This window comes from Pempheris klunzingeri, chromosome 2 (genome assembly GCF_042242105.1).
Source record: "Pempheris klunzingeri isolate RE-2024b chromosome 2, fPemKlu1.hap1, whole genome shotgun sequence".
NCBI classification, from domain to species: domain Eukaryota; kingdom Metazoa; phylum Chordata; class Actinopteri; order Acropomatiformes; family Pempheridae; genus Pempheris; species Pempheris klunzingeri.
In genome coordinates, this window is record NC_092013.1 from 7,023,799 (window position 1) to 7,043,211 (window position 19,413).

The 19,413-nt window shown below is 41.5% G+C and overlaps 1 protein-coding gene across 1 annotated transcript in view; it reads right to left on the reverse strand.

The window, feature by feature from the left end:
* Nucleotides 1-3,327: 3,327 nt before the first annotated feature.
* LOC139213376 (MICOS complex subunit mic25a-like) overlaps nt 3,328-19,413 on the reverse strand; it is a 59,700-nt gene continuing 43,614 nt past the window's right edge. The window contains exon 8 of the mRNA XM_070844056.1: nt 3,328-3,622. Coding sequence (XP_070700157.1) covers nt 3,608-3,622 — 15 coding nt within the window. The 3' untranslated portion in view covers nt 3,328-3,607. The remainder of the gene's footprint in view (nt 3,623-19,413) is intronic.

The window sequence follows — 19,413 nt, forward strand, 5'->3', positions numbered from 1 at the left end:
TTGTTTACAAATGACTTACAATTATTGCAGCGACACCTTACATTTCAGGGCCCATTTTGTGCTTTGGCAGCAGATGTTCAGTAGACTAGGATGGTGCTGGATGTAAAGGGGAGTATTTAACTTTATGCAGTTTGTTTTACAGCCTTGTTCTTCCAGGCCACAGCCAGAGAATGTGCATCATTAACAGCAACATTTAAAAAAAGATAAAAAAGACTTACAAACATTATCTATTAGTCCCAAGCTGAAAGGCAAGTCCTTTGACTGCTAAGAGCAGAGAAGCAGCCGATGTCTTCCATGTGATTCTGAAAGTATACCTTCAGCTGTCAAAGATAAAACACCTATGGTGACATGTCCAAAAAATAAACAGCAATACATTAAAAGGGAAGAATCTGGGAAAATGTGCCTTTTGTGAATAAGGGCTGAATGTCACTTTTTCAGACTGTGTGTGGAAATAAGTGCATCAGAGTCGAGTGTGTTGGAAAGCAAACACAGACACAGTCTAGTGCTGATCATGTCTTCAAGATACAGCTGCTTAGAGGGCTGAAATCACAAAACACACATTTTACCACTTATAAGTGGTATCTAATGCTGATAGCAATTTCTTGTAACTCACAACCATTACAATGAACGCAACAAAACACTCACCTCGCACACGCCTCCTGTTTCCTCCTCTTCCTCCTCCCTCCACGCTGAGTTTCCATTTGCGTGTGTTTATGTGTATGGCTGGTGATTGTGGTGGGGGGTCTAATTCAATTCACCAGCAGCCAGTTTCAGTTCACATTAACACAGTTTAATAAAAGACTATTCAATTAGCTGGAGAGCTCCACACGAGTGTGTGCTGTGTGCAGAAACAGAATGGTGACTGTCATTGATGGAGGCACACACTCCAATTAGGCTCACTGTCGACTTCTCACATAAGCAATGCCAAGTTGGCTGAGGGAAGAGAGAAGAGAAGTACAGAGGGAGAAAGCGAGGGAGAGAGAAAAGTGTACGGCGCAAGACTCCAAAAAGAAGTAGGTGTGTGTGTGGAATGTGTGTGAGAGACCATTTTCATCTGACTGCATGTGAACTCTACAAGCGTCTAACTTTACTTGAATTGATCCCCATTAAGTCTTTACAAAGGGCAGCAGTTTGTCAAAGTCTGACACCACCTTTCATTTGCTGACACCTCTTCAGTTGGATGAGAAAGAACAGCCAACAAACAGCGTTTCAGGAGCTGAACAAAGGAGACGGTGCCGAGCTGCTAAAACATATACATTAGGCTCCATGGCTGACTGTCAAACTTGTCTCCAGCTCAAGCTACAGGACGTCTCAGAGGTTACAGCTCTGGCAGCAACTCGAGGAACAGCTTTTCAAACAAACACCTGCACTTATAAGGGTGGAAAAAAGCAGGGCAATTACTGCATGTTGGCCGCAGAGTGAGTGTTATGGTAACACCAACCCCCCCGGCAACACAAACACAAATACACACGTCCATCTGCTTTATGCACATTTTCTGCAACCTGTTGTCGTCAACTGGGTCCAGTAATTGTCAAGGACTGGAAATCAATAGCTGCACAACTGTGAGGTGTGAGCAGCCATCTTCTAACCTTGCACCACGCCGCCGTCTCCCCCAATCAAAGCTGGGCTGGTTACCACGGCAACCTCAATCCCCAATCTTTCACGGCAATAAGGCGGGAAAAGAAAGGCACGGCACTGAAGGTGCGGGGTTGAGAAAGAGTCGGAGGAGGAGGGGGAAATAAATCGAGTTCTTGAGGAATAAAATTCCAGGCACAGAGAGTTTCTGCTGTGATGAGGCTCATTCGGATCCAACAAACCTCGGCCTCCTTAAAAAAGCAAACAGCACCCCTCCATCTAGATTGTGTTTATATCATTTCAGCACCAAACCGCATTCAAAACAACTCATAAAGCCCAGTCTTCCATTTTTTTTCACCCATTGTGCTCGCTTATCCGATATATTGGTGAAATATCCCTGATATTTCTGTAATTCAGCCAATTTAATTAAAAGGGGTGGGTTTCTAATAAAAGCCAAATGGCAGATAGCAGTGCCTGGGCTTTTCAGGAGCATGTTTAATCAGAGAATTGCTGAATGGGAGAAGGCAATAACAGAGTGAATAGAGGCTGGTATTTGTAAAGAAATGTCAGGGAGAGAGAAGGGATATGAGAGTCACTGGCTCAAACCTCTAATATGGCGCTGGCTTTAATATAGGTAATATGTGCATCATGTCTGCTGGAGCTGCCTAATCCCTGGAGAGGAAGTGGAGTTTGTAGTTGGAGGTGTTCAGACGCAAAACTGGACTGACTGACGGTTAACAGCTCACAAGCTCACACTCATAAATTCATCTAATTGGCTTCAGTATTTCATTCTCGCTTTGCTAGATTTCTATAAAAGAGCGTATATTGTATGGATCGGTCAGTGGCGCTGTGCATGTTATGAGGTGATCGATGCCATAGTGGCAAGCAGGAGTCAAACTGTGATCAATAGATCACTCCTCACAGCTATCATAAACAAATACACTCTATTCACATCGACTGCCACTTGTGTGAATGTGTGTTTAAATCCAGGAACAAGTATGTGGGCATATTATATGTTCATTAATATTCTGTGTGTGTCTGCTGTGTGTGACAGTGTGTATTTGTGGAATAAGTGTGTGTGTGTGTGTGTGATAACAAGCCTCTGTCATTCCGGGGGTGGCCAACCATGTCCATATATAAGTGGAAATGCATTTTAACTCTTAACTGAGTCCCTCTCTTTCAAAAACACACACACACACTCACGCAGGGAGGGGGTTAAGTGTGTGAGTACAGAGTAGTGCTGTGAGCTGTAGCTCTGTGTGCTGACCTTCAGGGTTATCTGGAAGGTTCCTCCACACCTTGCTGCTCGCACCAACCCCTGCTGTCACCATGGAAACACAGCTAGCAGAGACAATATGTGGCCTGCCCGGTGAGTTGCTCATGTTCACGCATTCACACAGGACCCTTAACGTGACAACACGTACGTACACGGGTTCACTATAGTGGAAAAACACATGAAACGGACAGATACACTCACATATTAAAATATGCACACTTCACGTTTCATCTGTCCTCCACTTCATTTATCCTTCATTTCCTTTACTCTTGTTTCCCTTCTCTCTTAATGAAACCATGAGCACGGCACACGATCAAGCCCCTGGGCCTGCACAGCATTGTCAGGAGGGTGCACACGACCCCATTTTCAGTAGTGGAAGTATTATTAGCGTGCCGTGACAAGAGACAGCCATCAGCCACCGCACTGCACGCACAGATACACAAGACACAAAAACACACAACCTGCAGTCTCATCACCACCGGATCACTGGGATTTATTTCAGTGGTGGCAGGGGTGTGCCGGCGCAACTTGACAATAAATCAACACATCATACACTGAGTGACATGTCAAGATAATACACTCAAAAACCAAGAAGGATGGTGAATGGGAAAGTGAAGGCGGGGGGGGGTTATTCAGTGGTGGTGGATAAATAAATGGATGAATAAGAGAAGGACAGAGGGAGGCGAGAAATGGACGGCTCTGAAACTCTCTCTCTTCTTCATTTCTTCTCCTTCTTCACATCTTCTCGTTCAGCTCTCAGCTGTGATTCGTCTGAGAAAAGATGAAGGGAGACAAGGAAGGGGAGAAAAGAAGAGAAATTATGAATTTACATTACTAGAACCCAAGGGGGAAACTCACAAAAGTCAGGATGCATCATGGGAAATCCAGTCCCTCACTGTAGCGTGCTGGGATGTGTGAATGTATTTATGGGGACTGTCTTTATCTGTATATTGCTGTGTTTATATGTGTGTGTTTCAGCAGTGAACTGGCTGGGAAAACAAATATCCCTCTGGGGCAATGAAGTCTGAATCTAAATCTAAATCTCACTCAAAAACACAGCAGCCAGTCACGTTAAGAAATTATCACATTCCAATGGATGAATATGAGGGAAAACTGAGCATTTCTCCAATTTTCCTGAAACTTAACTTAGACTTTTGAAATCAAAGAGCATTTCCTGCCTCATGGACAGTCCAACAGACCCAAGGCACACTAGCATGCTGTTTGGTTACAGGCTACATTCAATGATCTCCTTTATTCATTAAAATGTATCGCTGGTAAAATCAGAGTAAATGTTTGGAGTCGATTTTTATCATGCACACGTGTGCAATATAAATGTCCTCGCTAACTTGGTGACAGAAAAGAAACAACTTTGATTGGCAACTAATTGGTCAACATTTTCCATCGAGTGTAAGAGATGGAAACCTACATGACTGTACTTACTCCCTCTCCACCAATGCAGACCTAGTTCTGGGTCTAGGCTCACGTTAGTGCTGGTTCGCAGATGGTTCAAGTTGCGAACCATCCAAGAACTGCTTTTCTTTTCCATAGGTTAGACAGCCACACCATTATGTCATTGTATGTCTGTATATATCTCAGCTGGCACAGCATCTTTAAGAACAACAACAATGGCGGACCACATCGTCTCTTTACAAGCTTTGCGAGCCTAAATTGGCACCCAAACACGATTGGTCCAACGCCTTTGTGCTGCTTGTTGCAATTGCTATGGGTGGTGATTATGTTCAAGAAGATGTTTATTCTAAAAATGGCAGTCACAAAAGTTTAGCTGGACTTGGTTTGTCATGATAATCCTGAACACAGCCGTTCTTGGATCTAGAACAGTGCTGGAAGTGTTTGGCCTGTAGCTGATACTACAAACTTAGTTTAGCTACATGTGGCAACAGTAAAAAAAAAAGAAAAGAAAACTACAAAGGGCTGAGACACAAATACATTCATGTTAATCACAGAAGCTGCAGCGAAGGTCTGAGGTGGTTTATTGGTACAACAGACGTGCATATGAGATATTCTGGCCACATTCATAACCTGACCAGAGTGAACTTTTGTGGAGTTGCGGTGCAACAGCAATAATTGCAACAGACTGAGTAACCACTCAAAGAACCTTGTCAGCCTAAGGAAAAAAAAAAACCTCTGAGCAAGGCACTTTAAGTACAACTACTCTGCAGCTACATTCTGTCAAGGCTATTCAGTTACTTGCTCTTATTTCTTAATTCCACACTAAAATCCAACAGCTTGTTACTGCCTTTTGCTTGCTTATCTGGACTCTGCACTGTTGCCATAGCACCAACGCTTAGCGCTGAAGTGACAAGACGAGGTGAGACAGACTGCTCGCGAAGAGGACTTTGGACAAGGGAGGAGGGGACTGCAGTTGTACAGGATAAAAGGAAAAGAGTAGAAAGAATTATCCACACAAAATTTGGTAAGATTGGAGAAGAGGGGCTGAGGTGGAGGGTGTATGTATCTGATGCAGCGTCAGTGTTTTTTAGGCTTCTTTAAATGGGCCTATTGTCGTTACTGGACTGCTACTAATATCACATTTTCTGGCAACCTCCCACAGAGCTGTAACTCTTCCCAGACTGTCATCTACATTCTCTGCATTACCCCTCTTTAATCATCGTAACTGTCACTTTGTTCTTTACCTCTACATGTATGTAATGTTGATATTTAATCATTGTAAGCTTCTATGGCAGGCCAGACAAGCTCTACGTTTGGTTTAGACTTGTTTTTGTAGTGTGACCATTCACATTTAGAAGACTCATTGTTACTGTAGGGTCTGTGCATGTGAACTTTGTGCAGTTGTTTTTTTTTTTTTTTTGTTCCATAATGTAAACTCTGTACTTCTTGTTTTATCAGCTACAAATCATTTGCCTTGAAAGAACTTTATAAGTAACTCAACCTGACTTTGGATATCCAGAAATGTTAAAATTCAAAACACAGTGCTAAAGTTGGATCATAGCTACTCTGTGAGGCTAGATTGTGATTGTAAGGACATTTTAATGCCATTTACTTGCGATGTTCCGAATATCACAAAAACCAAAAACAAGCGATGAAATGTGACTGCAGTAGATCATTCTGACGGCTTGATAGACCACTTAGGCTGGTCTCTTATTGGGTTCTTAATTTTAGTACCAGGTGGTGAAGTTTATACTAAAATACAAGAAATTCATATAAAAACAGAGAAAACGTGTTTAAATGATAATGGTACTGCTACTGTACTTTTTGGCAAATAAATTAAATGTAAGGAAATGAAAGGAAAGGTATTCCCACTGTCATAACTATTTTAGAACAACTAATTATGTTATACAACTCCACAAATTAAAAGGAGAATCTCACAGGTTTGATGTTTGTTTATCAAAATACAGTGCACCCATAGCTGATTGTGTTTTAGAAAGCCATCCCCCTTTCAAGCTAAACACCTCTAGTGTCAATACACACACACACGCAGTCGCAAGAAAAGACACACGGTGACCCAGGGTTAGTGAAGCATTAGCTTGTGGCTGCTGGGTGGGCTAGTTGGCATGCTAACTACCTCAGTGCTTGGCTGGCAGGCAGATATGCTGGCGGGCAGGTTAGCTGTTCACTTGCCAAGTGCATCCGAGGGCATCGCAGCCTGTGCCATTGAATTGGAGATGAGCGGCAAATGTGACAAGGGGATTTAGCTTTACTGTTCCACTCACGTCCTGAGATATAAAGGGGGACAGTGTGTGTGTGCGTATGTGCATGGAAAGACACTTTTTGTGCGCAAGTGGCTTTGTGTGTGTAGGATTATATTTATTTTAACATGTGTGTAGGTGCATGAATGTGTAAGTTTGTGGCAGCAGGGTGTGCAAGTATTGCCACGCTCATATATAGCAGTGTGACGGGACATTATGCCTCATGCATAGTGTATGAAGTAGTTCCTGAATTTCAAACTGACCCCTAGCACCTCCCACAGTACACATGGTTCAATTTGGTGCCCCAGGTCCAAATTTGGACTGCTGCCATCCACACTTGGATAATTTAAAGACAGGAAAAGCTTTTTATGCACGACACCTTGGGCAGGGAGGGCAGCCAAACACTTGAGCTCAAGGTCTGTGCTGAATTTAAGACGTCCACTCAGCTGCCGATTTATTAGGTACACCACGCTAAAGCTAATGCAGTAGGATCAACAGTCCTGCAATAAATCCTACCTTTATACAGGTTATAATGTTTAAATATTAAAAGGTTTTGTGGAGGATGTAGCTCGCAGTGCAGTTGTGTACTGAGTTATACTGAGAGGTAATATTTAGTTAACTTCATTTATATCAGCTGGATTCTGGAGGGTCTTGGACTTAAACGCAGAAAAGTCAGGTAGATGATCATTTCTTGTGTAGTACGGTTTAGTGAGTTTATGAAATAGATTGGTCTTCATTCATTTGCATATTGCTTCACAGAATTTAGTGTTAATACTGTGACTGAAAACTATGAGAAATATTCATTGACAACCTTATTTTCACAATGAAAATGAGACCTTTTTTTTTTTGACTAAAACTAACAAAAATCAAAACCTAAATCAAAATCAGGAGCCAAAATTAACACTAGCCAACTGCTTGTATTACTACTGTATATTTTAGACTATCTGACAGATATAAGTGCTACGATGTCACATCTAGACATTATGTGGCTGTGATTTAACCACATTGTGATTGGTTGTTCTCTCATTTTACACTTCGTCAACCTACTAACATGATTTGGAACTAATTTTTACAACCTGTTGGCGCAAATAAGTGCAAAGTTGAACCAACTCCTCTTCATTATCACCGACTGTTGCTGAAATGGAGGAGTGTCAGTTGAGATTGGATTTGATACACACAAAAACAGTGATTCACAGACAAGTACACACAGCATACAGACACACGACGACATGTTTTCTTCCACCTGCCAGCTTCCATCCAATTAGTGAGCAGTGTAAGGAGAAGATAGATTGTTGTGTTCGTTGGCCAGGAATCAACTTTGAACGGCAGCAGCATAGAAGCAACAGTGTACACGCTGGGTATGTTCACACTTCCCCAGTCATAAGGTAATGGGCAACATACAGACAGCAGACATACATGGAAACACATCTCCACCAAATATAAGGACACACTCAGTCTCTCTCTCACTCCCACACACAAACACAAACACACACAAACACACTTGACTCACTCATTCGCCTTTTCTCTGTGAAAAACAAAAATAATGGACAAGTAGAAAATCAATAACTGTCTTCTCTGCTAAGTGCTAACAGCACTCAGTTCTCTCCCTCTCTCTGGAGACACAGAAACAGTTGCCAGGCAGGACTGTCAGTCAGACGCTCACAGAGTGGTCGTGGCTATGGCTGCTTTATAAGCACACAGCCTTTCACTGATTACACAATCAGTAAGACAGCCAGACAGTTCATCAGTCAGTCAGTTGAGGAAGCCTTATCGTCAATCACTCAGCTAGTTGATAACATGTACATTCAAATTGTTGTTTCAGTCAGTCTGTATGTTGGTCAGTTGGTCGGTCAGTCAGTTAGTTGTTAGCATAGACGGTATAAAAGAAGTGGACGTAGCTTCCACGTCTGAAAGGTGAAGCCAATGCTGTAGAGTCAGCAGGGGGCGACTCCATTGGCTCCAAAAAGAAGTTCACTTGTACAACTATGAGAAAATTATCCTGATTCTCACTTGATTTATTACTTCAGGGAACATTTTCCTTACAAATATATTGTCTCAGTCATACTTCAAGTCTTCAACACAGCATGATGTTGATTTTGTAAATGATGGTCCTGTTGTGCGTAAAATCGACCATAAAGCAGCATATGCTTTAGGGCGGGACTACCTTGAGACTAACCAATCAGAGGTGGTCTTTGTGGAATGAATCACTTCTGACTCGAAAAAAACAAGATGGCGACGGCCATAAAGCCAAACTTTAAAAGCTTCAAAATGGCAGTCCACAAACCAATAGGTGGCATCATGGTGGCTCCGTCCACTTCTGATATGCAGTCTATGCTGGTTAGTTGGGAGCACAAACGGACTGGACCAAGATGCATCGGCATTAAACTGTAGGCTGGATTACCAGACAATCTGGTGCAGATATCCATAGTCTTCGTGAATTTTGGTGATCCCCTGAGGCTTTGATTTATCTATGTAAAAGGTTTTCTTTACAACAAGAATTCCAGCAATGTGCACGCTGACCTTCAAGATCCCCTCCAGATGCATTTTAAGACATAAAATAAAATACTCTGCGTCAAATAATGTGATAAAATGTAAACTACAACTTTAAACAACTGAAAAAGACTTAAAAGAGGACACAAGCCTCAATATCTGACACTCAACAGGTTTTGGGTGCAGAATCAGTTTAAAGTTAAACTAGAAACAGCTGAGCCTCCAAGAGGTCTAGGGCACAAAGCTGCCAGTCTGACTTGAGCTTGGGCTCTTTGATGCCTCAATCTCTCCATTCAGTTTGTTTCCACTAGTAACTACTGAATAAAAAAGGAGATTGTTGCAAATATGTGGGGCATTGTATTTTCTTTTAATTTAACATTCCTGTTGTTTATTTTCTTACCATTATATTTTTTTTCTGTAATGCTGTCAGATTGATCTTGAACAGATTTTTTATTTTCAGTGGTCCCTGCATTCCCATCGAAGTAATGGGAAGGTCACAGGTCAGTGCTTGTCAATTACATTTATTATAATTTTCACTGTCTTAGTTTGCATCACTGACCACAGACATGAGATTGTCTCTCCTTGGGTAAGTAAAAAACACGAAAAAAGATGATAATGACAAATCCATTCACAGATTAACAACACAGTCTTCAAATAGTGAGCACCTTTGTTGCGATGTATCCCGACACCTTTTCTGTACCCAAATGAAGTGAGACACATTGTAGCTCAAATCTGGCAAGAGCAAATCGATCGCATTATAGAGATGGCAGTCAGTGGAGTGTAGCAGCATGGATCAGATGTTTACCTGGATGCTGATGGAGTGTTATATAGATTTGAGAGAGAGAGACAGAGAGTGTTGGAGGACGAAGGAGGGACATGAGAGGGACCAGCTAATCTTTATGTGGCCTGTGCCTTCACAGGGTGGTTGCCTTGGAGATGATGGATGTGAAGGAGAGTTGGGATGGAAGGAGAGAAAGAGAGAGACATAAAGAGACTGAAATATGTGAGCTATCATGAGTGAGTGTGTTTGTGTGGGCAACATGTATGAGCATAAGATATTCACAACACAGGCATGTGCCAATATTTCTCCTCTGTGTGTTGCCAAAGCAGTATGACGTTATGAATTGAAAATAAAAACAAAACAAAAACTATGAAGCAAGTAATCTAAATAATAGTCATGAACGCAAAAGGCAGAGAAAAAGCACATACATTATGTTAGTATTGGTACAGTTTTACATCACACAAAAGCTAGTTATTTAAAGTGGGGTTGTATGAGACACTTATCCAGATCATTCACACTAGATTGTGGTTAGCGTGCCCCCAGTTTGGAGAAGCAGACATGAATCCCAGCACAGATGCTAAGCAAAGTACTGCCGTGGACCGGGGCAGCAGCAAAACACATTTTAGCCGACAAAGAAATGGCCAATCTAAAAAAACATGTAGTGTACGCTATAATTATAATATTCTGACCAATTTACACTGCTGTCAGACAGCCCTTTTCATGGGAAACTGGAGCTGTTACTTTAAAGCCATCAGACTCCATCGATAAAAACAGTGATTTTACCTTGCAGAATATGGGAACGGCTAGTGTGGCGCTGCCTTGATTGGTTGGTTTGCTTGTGCGATTGTGTGACTTTGGTGTTTTAAATGGTCAGTTCTGATCTGAACTACTGTGTTAGTTGGTCGATCGAGGCTGCTTTAGCACAGCGAACTCCCATGTTCTGCAAGGTATGATTACTGTTTTTGTCAATGGAATCTGGTAGTTTTGAAGCGAGCAATAAGAACGAAAGAACAGCTTGACAGCATGTAAAGCAGTGAAAATGTTCTAAATATAGTGTGCACTTCTAAATATAGTGTACACTAATGTACACACTGATGTTGATTTATTTTAGTTGGGCCTTTTTTTAGGTAACTAAAACATGTTTTGCTGCTGCCTCCATCCACAGCAGCACATTCCTTAGTATCTGTGCCAGGACTCCTGTCCGCTTCTCCAAACTGGAGCCGTGCTGACTGCAATCTACTGTAAGTATAACAACAACTCTGGGTAAGTACCTCATACAACCCGACTAAAAAAAATCCATACTATCCCTTTTAATAACAGAGAAATTACAATATGGAGAACTGTCGGGGTCTGTGTGTCTGTGTGAGTGTGTGTGTGCAGGACCAGACTGCTGCTGAATAGAGTGGCCCTGTTATCAGATCAGAGTTAGCAGGCAGGCCTAGGCTCACAGTGGGGCTCACCACCTGCAACTACTGATAGCCATGCACATACACAAACACCCACAAACACACATTCTTTAAAATTTCTTATTTCCTCTCCATTTTACAAGCCTAAAGTCTGACAGTTTTTGTCTCCTCTCTTTCTCTCCTCCAGAAGAGACTGACAGACTTTGTTCTTCCTTCCATCCATCACCTTGTCCCCGATCCTGACAGAATACCTCCTCTTCCCTTTATTCATCCTCTCTACATTTCCTCTATCATCCACTCATTTCTGCTGTATCCGTCGCTTACAGTTTTCTATTAACCCTTCTTCACTGACAGACGCTCTTAAGCCTCTTTCTCCCCTACTTCTCCTCTCTTTCGTCAGTCACCACCCATTCCCCCATTGACGGACACCTTTTATACCTCTTTCATCCCTACTGCAAACACTCATTTTCCATTTTCTTATCTCTTTTGTGCTGGAAATGGCAAAATTCTCTCCTTGCAAGGTAACTGCATTCGCGAGATCACTATCACAATATCTACCTCGCCAAATTACGTGTTTGTGGCCAAACCACAGTGGTACGGACCAATCAGCAGAAGGTATGGGCGGGCCTTAGATGTGACGACAGCGAGAAGCGACTGATCACTTGAAAACATAAATAGGTTAGCATAGAGGCTGCTAAAGTATTAGATATATCTGAACTAGATTGAAAAGCAAGGAATGGCACTGAAGGCTTTTCTCGATGGAAAGGATATTTTCGCTCTTCTCCCGACTAGCTATGACAAGAGTTTTAACAACGTTATATGGTTCGTTGATCTGATTGAGTGAAGTTGGCCTGTGCTAGACAGTAAAAGACAGATGGTTCGTCCAATCATCTGTATCCAAGTATCTTTTTGAACATGCCTGCCCCTTTACAAACAGGGCCGCCTTCCCAGATGGTTCTGTATAACAACCCATCTGGTGCGTCAGGTTAGCAGAATTCCTCCTCGTCCTACCAGTCTACTTCTTTACCTTCTTCAACAACAGAAAACACAGCACAAAACTGTAATGTATGTCCTTGTCTCAGAGGACTTCAGGTTCCAACGTCAGTCCATTATTGGTCACAACTCAGTGTCCCTTCTTGAAGGTTTCCATTCAAAAGCACAATGTCTTTTCATTTGTGCATTATATGATTCAAGAGAAAGCTGATCCAGAAAAGGCCTCCACAAGTCTAGGAGTTCTATTTTCTATGAGAGCAGAGATAGATTTTTCACATGGGAACACATTCAAATACATCACATTGTGACAGTAGGAGGAGTGTTTATTGAGTAGTTTATAATTTAGAAAAGGAAGCAACACACTTTTAGCAGGTAGACTCAACAAAAGGAGGCCTGGTTCTTCTGTATTTTGTATTTTAAAAATATTACTAACTTCTTTGGGTCTACAATTCCAAAACCATGAAATGGTTCAGTTGTTATTCTTGAGGAGTGGAGGTGTTAACATTTTGTTAGGACTGAATGTTGCCTGTGAGGTGCTCAAAATGCTGCTGGAACTGCATTTAGAAATGTACGTCTCCCTGCAAAAACGCAGGTGAATTAGTTTGCTGTTAAAAGTAGCTGGAGTGGAAAATGTCAACTGAAATGTTTTGAAGAAAGGCAGAATCGCTCTACAAAGATACAGAAGATACTGACACACATGCACAGGGATGCAACACACAAACACACACGTGACAAAAATGGAGGTGACATTACAATATTCTATCTCATAAAAAACACATATACACACACACACACAGACAACTACATTATATTCTGTGTGAGGGATAATGTACAGCTAGTCGGTCATTTTTGCAAAACGAACCCCGACAGGATGATACTGCTTGTTAAAAGGCTTCATACTAAAGAAATCAATGACTTGACAAAATATTGATTTAAAGATGATTTCACTGATTTGAAAATGGTTTTATTGCTTTCGCTATCAGAACTTAATTCACAGCAATGGTCTGTGTTAGAGGAAGACAACACTGAAGAACGCTGTAATTGAACAATCAGTTCCCTCTCTCCAAACTCCAATGCTGACCATCACAACTGCATAGCTAACCTTGATAATGACGTTCAGTTGGGGTTTAGATTGGTTCCCTATAAGCTTTGCTTTCACTATGCAATTCTGTCTCTGACATCGGGTACCAGGAAAATGAAGGCTTGATTTAAGGCACAAAGGCAGTGCGTTAACCACTGAGCAACCAAACGACCATTCCGATGGCATTCTTTGTAAACAATCAGTAAATAACGCACTTTGCCAACCTTTCAATACAACCAGATGTTTTGTTTTGCCCTTACATTAGCACTGTGCTTGGGTTTGTTTATTGTCTTGGAGGCCTTTCTAAAATGAACAGTAGAGACAGTTAATGTATTCGATCATGATCAAGGAGCTGATCGGCACAAAGATGGTTTAATATTTGAAGGTGCCGAACTGACTGTTTTTCTTATAGCAGCACAACAGAACCACTTGGAATCATTTTGTTTAAAAAATTTGAGAAATTTGTGAAAAAAAGGCCAACATAAGTTCACAGAGCCCAAGGTGAGCCCAGAAAGGTGTTTTTCTCTCGCTCAGCAAATCAATGTGTGTACCTTTACCTTGACCAAACCCTTATCTTACCCTAATTCTTAAATCTCCAGCCTTAGTTTTTCAACAGCTCCATGAAAAGTCAAACGCCAGGCAAAATGTCCTTGCAGTGTGCAAAGTGGATAAAAGTGCACACAAATACACATTTTACCTCACTGCAGTTTTCTTCTCCTCAAATAATACCTTTTTATTGTAATTGTCTTAACTATCCAAATAGTTTAAGGTATCTCTCTCTTTGGTAATCTCATTTGTTGATGCCAAGCACATGAACAACTGCGTATCCCACCAGCTCTACATCCTGACAGGACATGTCTAAGCACTGCTGTGGACAAACTCTGGGGTTTTTAATTGCTTTGTACAAACTCAGGTTTTCACTTCACCACATCATAAGTTGTTCCAACTGTGAATGTAATCCTTAGTTGTTTTCGTAGACAGCAGCTCTTTCGTGGGTTAGTGCTTCTGTAACCTTCTGACAGATTCGCACTCGTCTCTGTGTGGCTCTAATTTTCTCTATTTTTGGCCCAGTTTTCTGCTTCCTCATGGTGATTACCTGTTCTGCTTACAGCGCCTTCTCCTACAATCTCACAACGCCAAGGTCTTTACGGCACTTGACAGAATATGACAGAGATCATTTTTGTGTACACTGCTGTGATAGATTCACACGTATAGACCTACTGTCATAGAAAAGGAGATGGGACTTTGGGACTCTGAAACAGTTTCTTTCCTTTCAGCATTGATAACGCTTTATACCTCCACGCCACTTCAGCAAGTTAGAAAGACACACAGAAAATTGCCCTATATTTTTACCTGTTAAATACTGCACTTTTTAAAGGTTATAATTTATTGAGAACTGAGAAAGAAAGATTTCTGATTACCTTTAAAAATAACACCATGAATCCAACAATGCTCCATAAGCTTTGGCAGTCAAAGAGGAACCAGTGTGGTACTTCACCAGGAGGGAGATCTCAGACGCCACATGGCTCACACTCACACATCAGGGTGGACAAATACTGCATTCAGTGGGATACTGTGGCAAGTGTTGCTCCAATCACTGCTAATGGTATTAAATGGCACGGTACTAGCAATAGCATTCTGCAAACGGTTGGCGCTGGAGCCTTGGAGTATTGCGGAGGAAGAGGAGGAGGGGGCGACACTTACAGTAAGGGGTGGTTTGAGAAAGGCTTGCTCTTGAATGTGACCTTGAGAATGGCTGTATTTTGTTTCACAGAGAAGGAGGTTGAAAGAGAGAATAGATGATGAGAGGTAAAAAAGTGGACTCTCATGGGCTTACGCTCATGCAAACACACGAGGGAAAGCACACAAACACACACGGAGTATAAAAACGTCCAATGACAATAACCATATAGTGGCAATATATATATATATATAAGATACTGTCAAATGTCACACCAAAAACAGACAAAACCCACCAAGTCTCATGGTAATGCAGGGCCTTGGTGAGCTGACATTTACCCTGCATCCCTAACACACACACATAAGGGTCTGATATGCATGACAATGGTCCAACCAGGGACAGGAGAGGGACAGGGGAGTGAAGGCCAAGAGGGGGTGCAAGGCCATATCCTGAAGCAACTGGCTTTAATGGAAGTCAGAGGGCAGAATGTGTGAGAATGTATGTGTGTGCGTGCATGAATCATAAAACATAAAAGAACTTTTGAGTGACATATAAGGAAGGCTGCGCCACTGTAGATAGTGAGTTGGGTGGACTTCAAGCGGGAGACAGAAATAGTGAGATAGATACTCTAGTGATGTTCAGATCAAGACACTGGCGGAGAAAAGACAGATAAGCGTGCCGCTAGGTTCATTTTGATTGATTGACAAACAGGCAGGCTGACAAAGAGTAAGATATATACAGAGGATTCTACATGAATAAACTTTTGGAAAGCCATACAAGTCAGTGGAAGCTGGGCAGAAGCAACAGAACTGATCCGTGCCAAGGCAGTATGGGCCTGCTGCAGTGATTCATGCACACAAACTGTAAATTTGCTTAAACTGAACATGACTGGAGAATACAGAAAACACCAGGAGACTATGAGGAAAGGAGACAGATGGTATTCGATAGGCATCGAGCTTCATGTATACAAAGAGACAAAAGAGAGAAAGATAGCTATATTCAAGAAAAGCATGAAACGTGAGGTATCAACTTCAGACAAAGATTAATTTTGGAGGAAAAATACAGTACTCTCCCTTTAATCACAGGGACGAATGCATCTGCTTTAGAAAATCCGTACAAGCACATAGAGATAACAAAAGAACAGAGCTTTTAAGCTGTCGGGAGGTTTACACCAGCCTAGAATCTTTGCAGTCTATTGAGCAGTCATGTTATTGTTGCAAGCTGAAAAATTAGTCCAAACGCTGTATGTCTTTAGTCACTAGTTATTTTATCTGCCCACGAGCAGTCAGTGTATTTTCCTTTCTTAGTTTTAACATAACTGCCCTCTTTTCCAGAGTGCATCTAAAAAAAAAATTGTATTGTGTATTATTTATTATCATTATTGTGTATGCAGAACAGATGTGGTCAAAATTACAAAGGTCATGTTTGTCAGCTCATTGTAGTGAAATTCAAAAAGTTTTGTTCCTAAATACGATATTCACCATGAAAAAATCAGACATTACCTTGAGACATTTGGCTGTCAAATTGTTTATTTTCTGCTATTTGTTTTTCAAACATTTTCTGAATACGACAAATCAACATTTTCCAAATTGTAAATATTACAGATGAGCTCATGCCAGGTGACGTAATTACCTGCCTGACAAACAAACCCTCTGTTCCACGTTTGGTACAGAAGGCACCACATTTAGAGAAAAAGGTAAATCGTCCACTATTAGCACTCTCAATCTTAACAAATGTTTCCTCCAGGGTGTATAGAATATTATATTTCATAATGAAATATGATCCAGTTCTCTCTCTCATGACTAAATCTGCAGTGAACATTGCTCCCTGTTGACCCATAACCACCTGCAGCAACACTGAAACTTTTCCTAGTAAAAACTCACGTCCAAGTGCTGCTCTGCCAAGCTGCTGGCTCTGTCAGATCCATTTATAGACAGGGAGACTGGACAGCTGCCTGCGTGTCCAGAGGGGCCTTGGGACTGCCCACTCATTTCTTTTCATTAAGGCTGACTGATCGAGAGCCTCCAGTGGCAGGCCTACTCGTCTCCGCTATCTTTTTGACCCAGTCTCAGTCATCTGGGTATCATTCCAGGGCGCTAATATGAGAATTTACATTTTAACCCAAAAATTGCAGGCTCTAAAAACGTTAACTGTTGACTGTTTTATGGACGTTGTACGTTTTATGTATATGTCGCTCAGTTTTTAAGTGTAGGTGTCAAGTTTTCAAGATGTAGATTTCAGAGTGGAACAACTGACTACAAAACAACTACTCCCAACTGAGTTGCACTGTGGGCTACACCCTGTTTTTTAGCTTAGATTTGTGTGCATTTTAGCAAATTGATGCCACTGAAAATACGCTGAATTAACCACTAGCAGTTCCTGATTGCAGTACACAGATTGATATGCAGGCAACTATGACTGGATTACACTGATACTGAATAAAATGTAAAAACGTCAAGATTTCCAGGCAAGATCTGGAGCTACACCTTTCTTCAATTATTTCTAAGTGGATTTATGGAAATTCATTTGCATATCAGAGATAATATTCTCCGAAAGTGTGAGTCAAACTAATTCTAAAAGTGCAACAAAAGGGCAGTTTTAAATCAACTTAATTACTTGAATAAGCTGCTTGTTGCAGCATGTTGATAAATGAGCCAAATTACTATAACTATCTTCCCATTGTTTTCAGAACACAGGCATGCATTTGTCCCTTTCACCTCGCACAGTATCTTTCCCGCACATCTCTCCCACCCCTCCATTCAACTGTTCTGCAACAATTTGGACTAGATCAACAGTCTTTTGTCTCCATCTCCTATTTCTGTATGGCTTCCTCATTCCCTGCCTGCTCTTGTTGTGCAATACGTGACCTTGCCCAATCCATGCCCTTGGTCTTAAAGATGCTCTAAATGAACTGTAGTATAATGTGGATGCAAATAGCTATAGCAAGAGGTGTTAAACAAAGCCTGACTGAAGCATTGGCAAAGCGTTTTCAGCCCTAAAATTATAGCAAGATACAATGGAATCACTTAAGTTTATTAAGATTTACCCATACTGGTATCGCATATCGGCCAAATACTGATTCAAATAACTGGACTGGGGATTGGTGACAATGGAGCCGATCCATTAAGTTCAATTCTTTGTTAACTTCTCTAAGTGTGTACTAGGTCATGCGTCAGCAGCAACATGGTGTGATCAGACCTGAGAGCAGAAATATTTCCACAATAGCTGTGCTTTAAGCATAATGAGAGTAAAACACGACTGCCTGAAGAATGTGTTTTTCAGGACCAAAACGTCAACGCTATTCAACAGCTGGCTCTAAAAGAAACCTAGTCTGCTGACAATACCTCAGTGTTTACTTATGAGCTAGTTTAAGTGGCTTTCTGTCAGCTAACGCTAACACTGCTTGGCATAGCACAAGGTGAGTAGACAGAAAGATGAGAAGGAATGGATGGTGATAAAAGACTGCCAAAACCACCTCTGCTACACTGGCCTCCCGTAACTGCGAGTACCATCCATACGTATGTCAGTGTAGCCTATCTATGTGTCTGTGACCAGAGCTGGACGGGGTGCCAACAGGGAGAACAGTTCCTGACGCTGCTGTTGAGACTCTCGCTGTAAGCCACGATATTTCAGTTGTCAGACCAGTTGGTATCCACAAGCCAACATTACCAAAACAAAAATGTTTAACAGAAAACACACAAAAAAGGTACAACAGGCAGTACAAGAGCAAACCTCAAGTCAAAAGTCAGATAGACAATTTGTTGCTGGATTTCTATATATATACATACATATTCATTTTACAAAGTTATGAAAGCAATGTATAAGCCAAGCCTGACTGCCTCACACACTAAATAATGATGAAAAGTCTCTCCCAGCTTTTCAGATTATTAATTAAACCCTGGTGTCGCATCTGTATTCGGTACCAGCCGATACCCAAAGCACAGGCTTCAGATTCAGTATCAAGTTTGGTTGACTGATTGGCGCTTTGTTCTTGTATGAACAACACGGGTGGGTCTGAGATCAGGCTATGTGACTGTGCGTGCAAATGAACATGCGAGGGATAGTACCTGACATGCTAGCCAAACTTAACTAAGACCTAACAGAGCTCCATGGCTAGCAGTGCGGATCAGAGTTAATGCACTGGCTAATGGGACAAAGTGTGCAGTGAAGTGCTGTGAAAGACGCTGTAATAGGAAGAGGGACGCATGGAAGATGGGAACTGGAGGAGAAGAGATTGATCAACAGTGACAGCAGCATGAAAGATCCAAAGATGAACAGATAAAGCACAGGATGAGCAGTTAAGAGAGAAATAAAGAAGGACAAAATATAGTAAGTAGGACATAGGTGGTTTACACTTAAATTTGAGGTCTTTTACATTTACACATTTATATTTTAAATCTAGGAACATTTATATTAGATTTTTAAGTTGGAGCTTCAGATAAAGCACTCTTCAAGAAGCCTT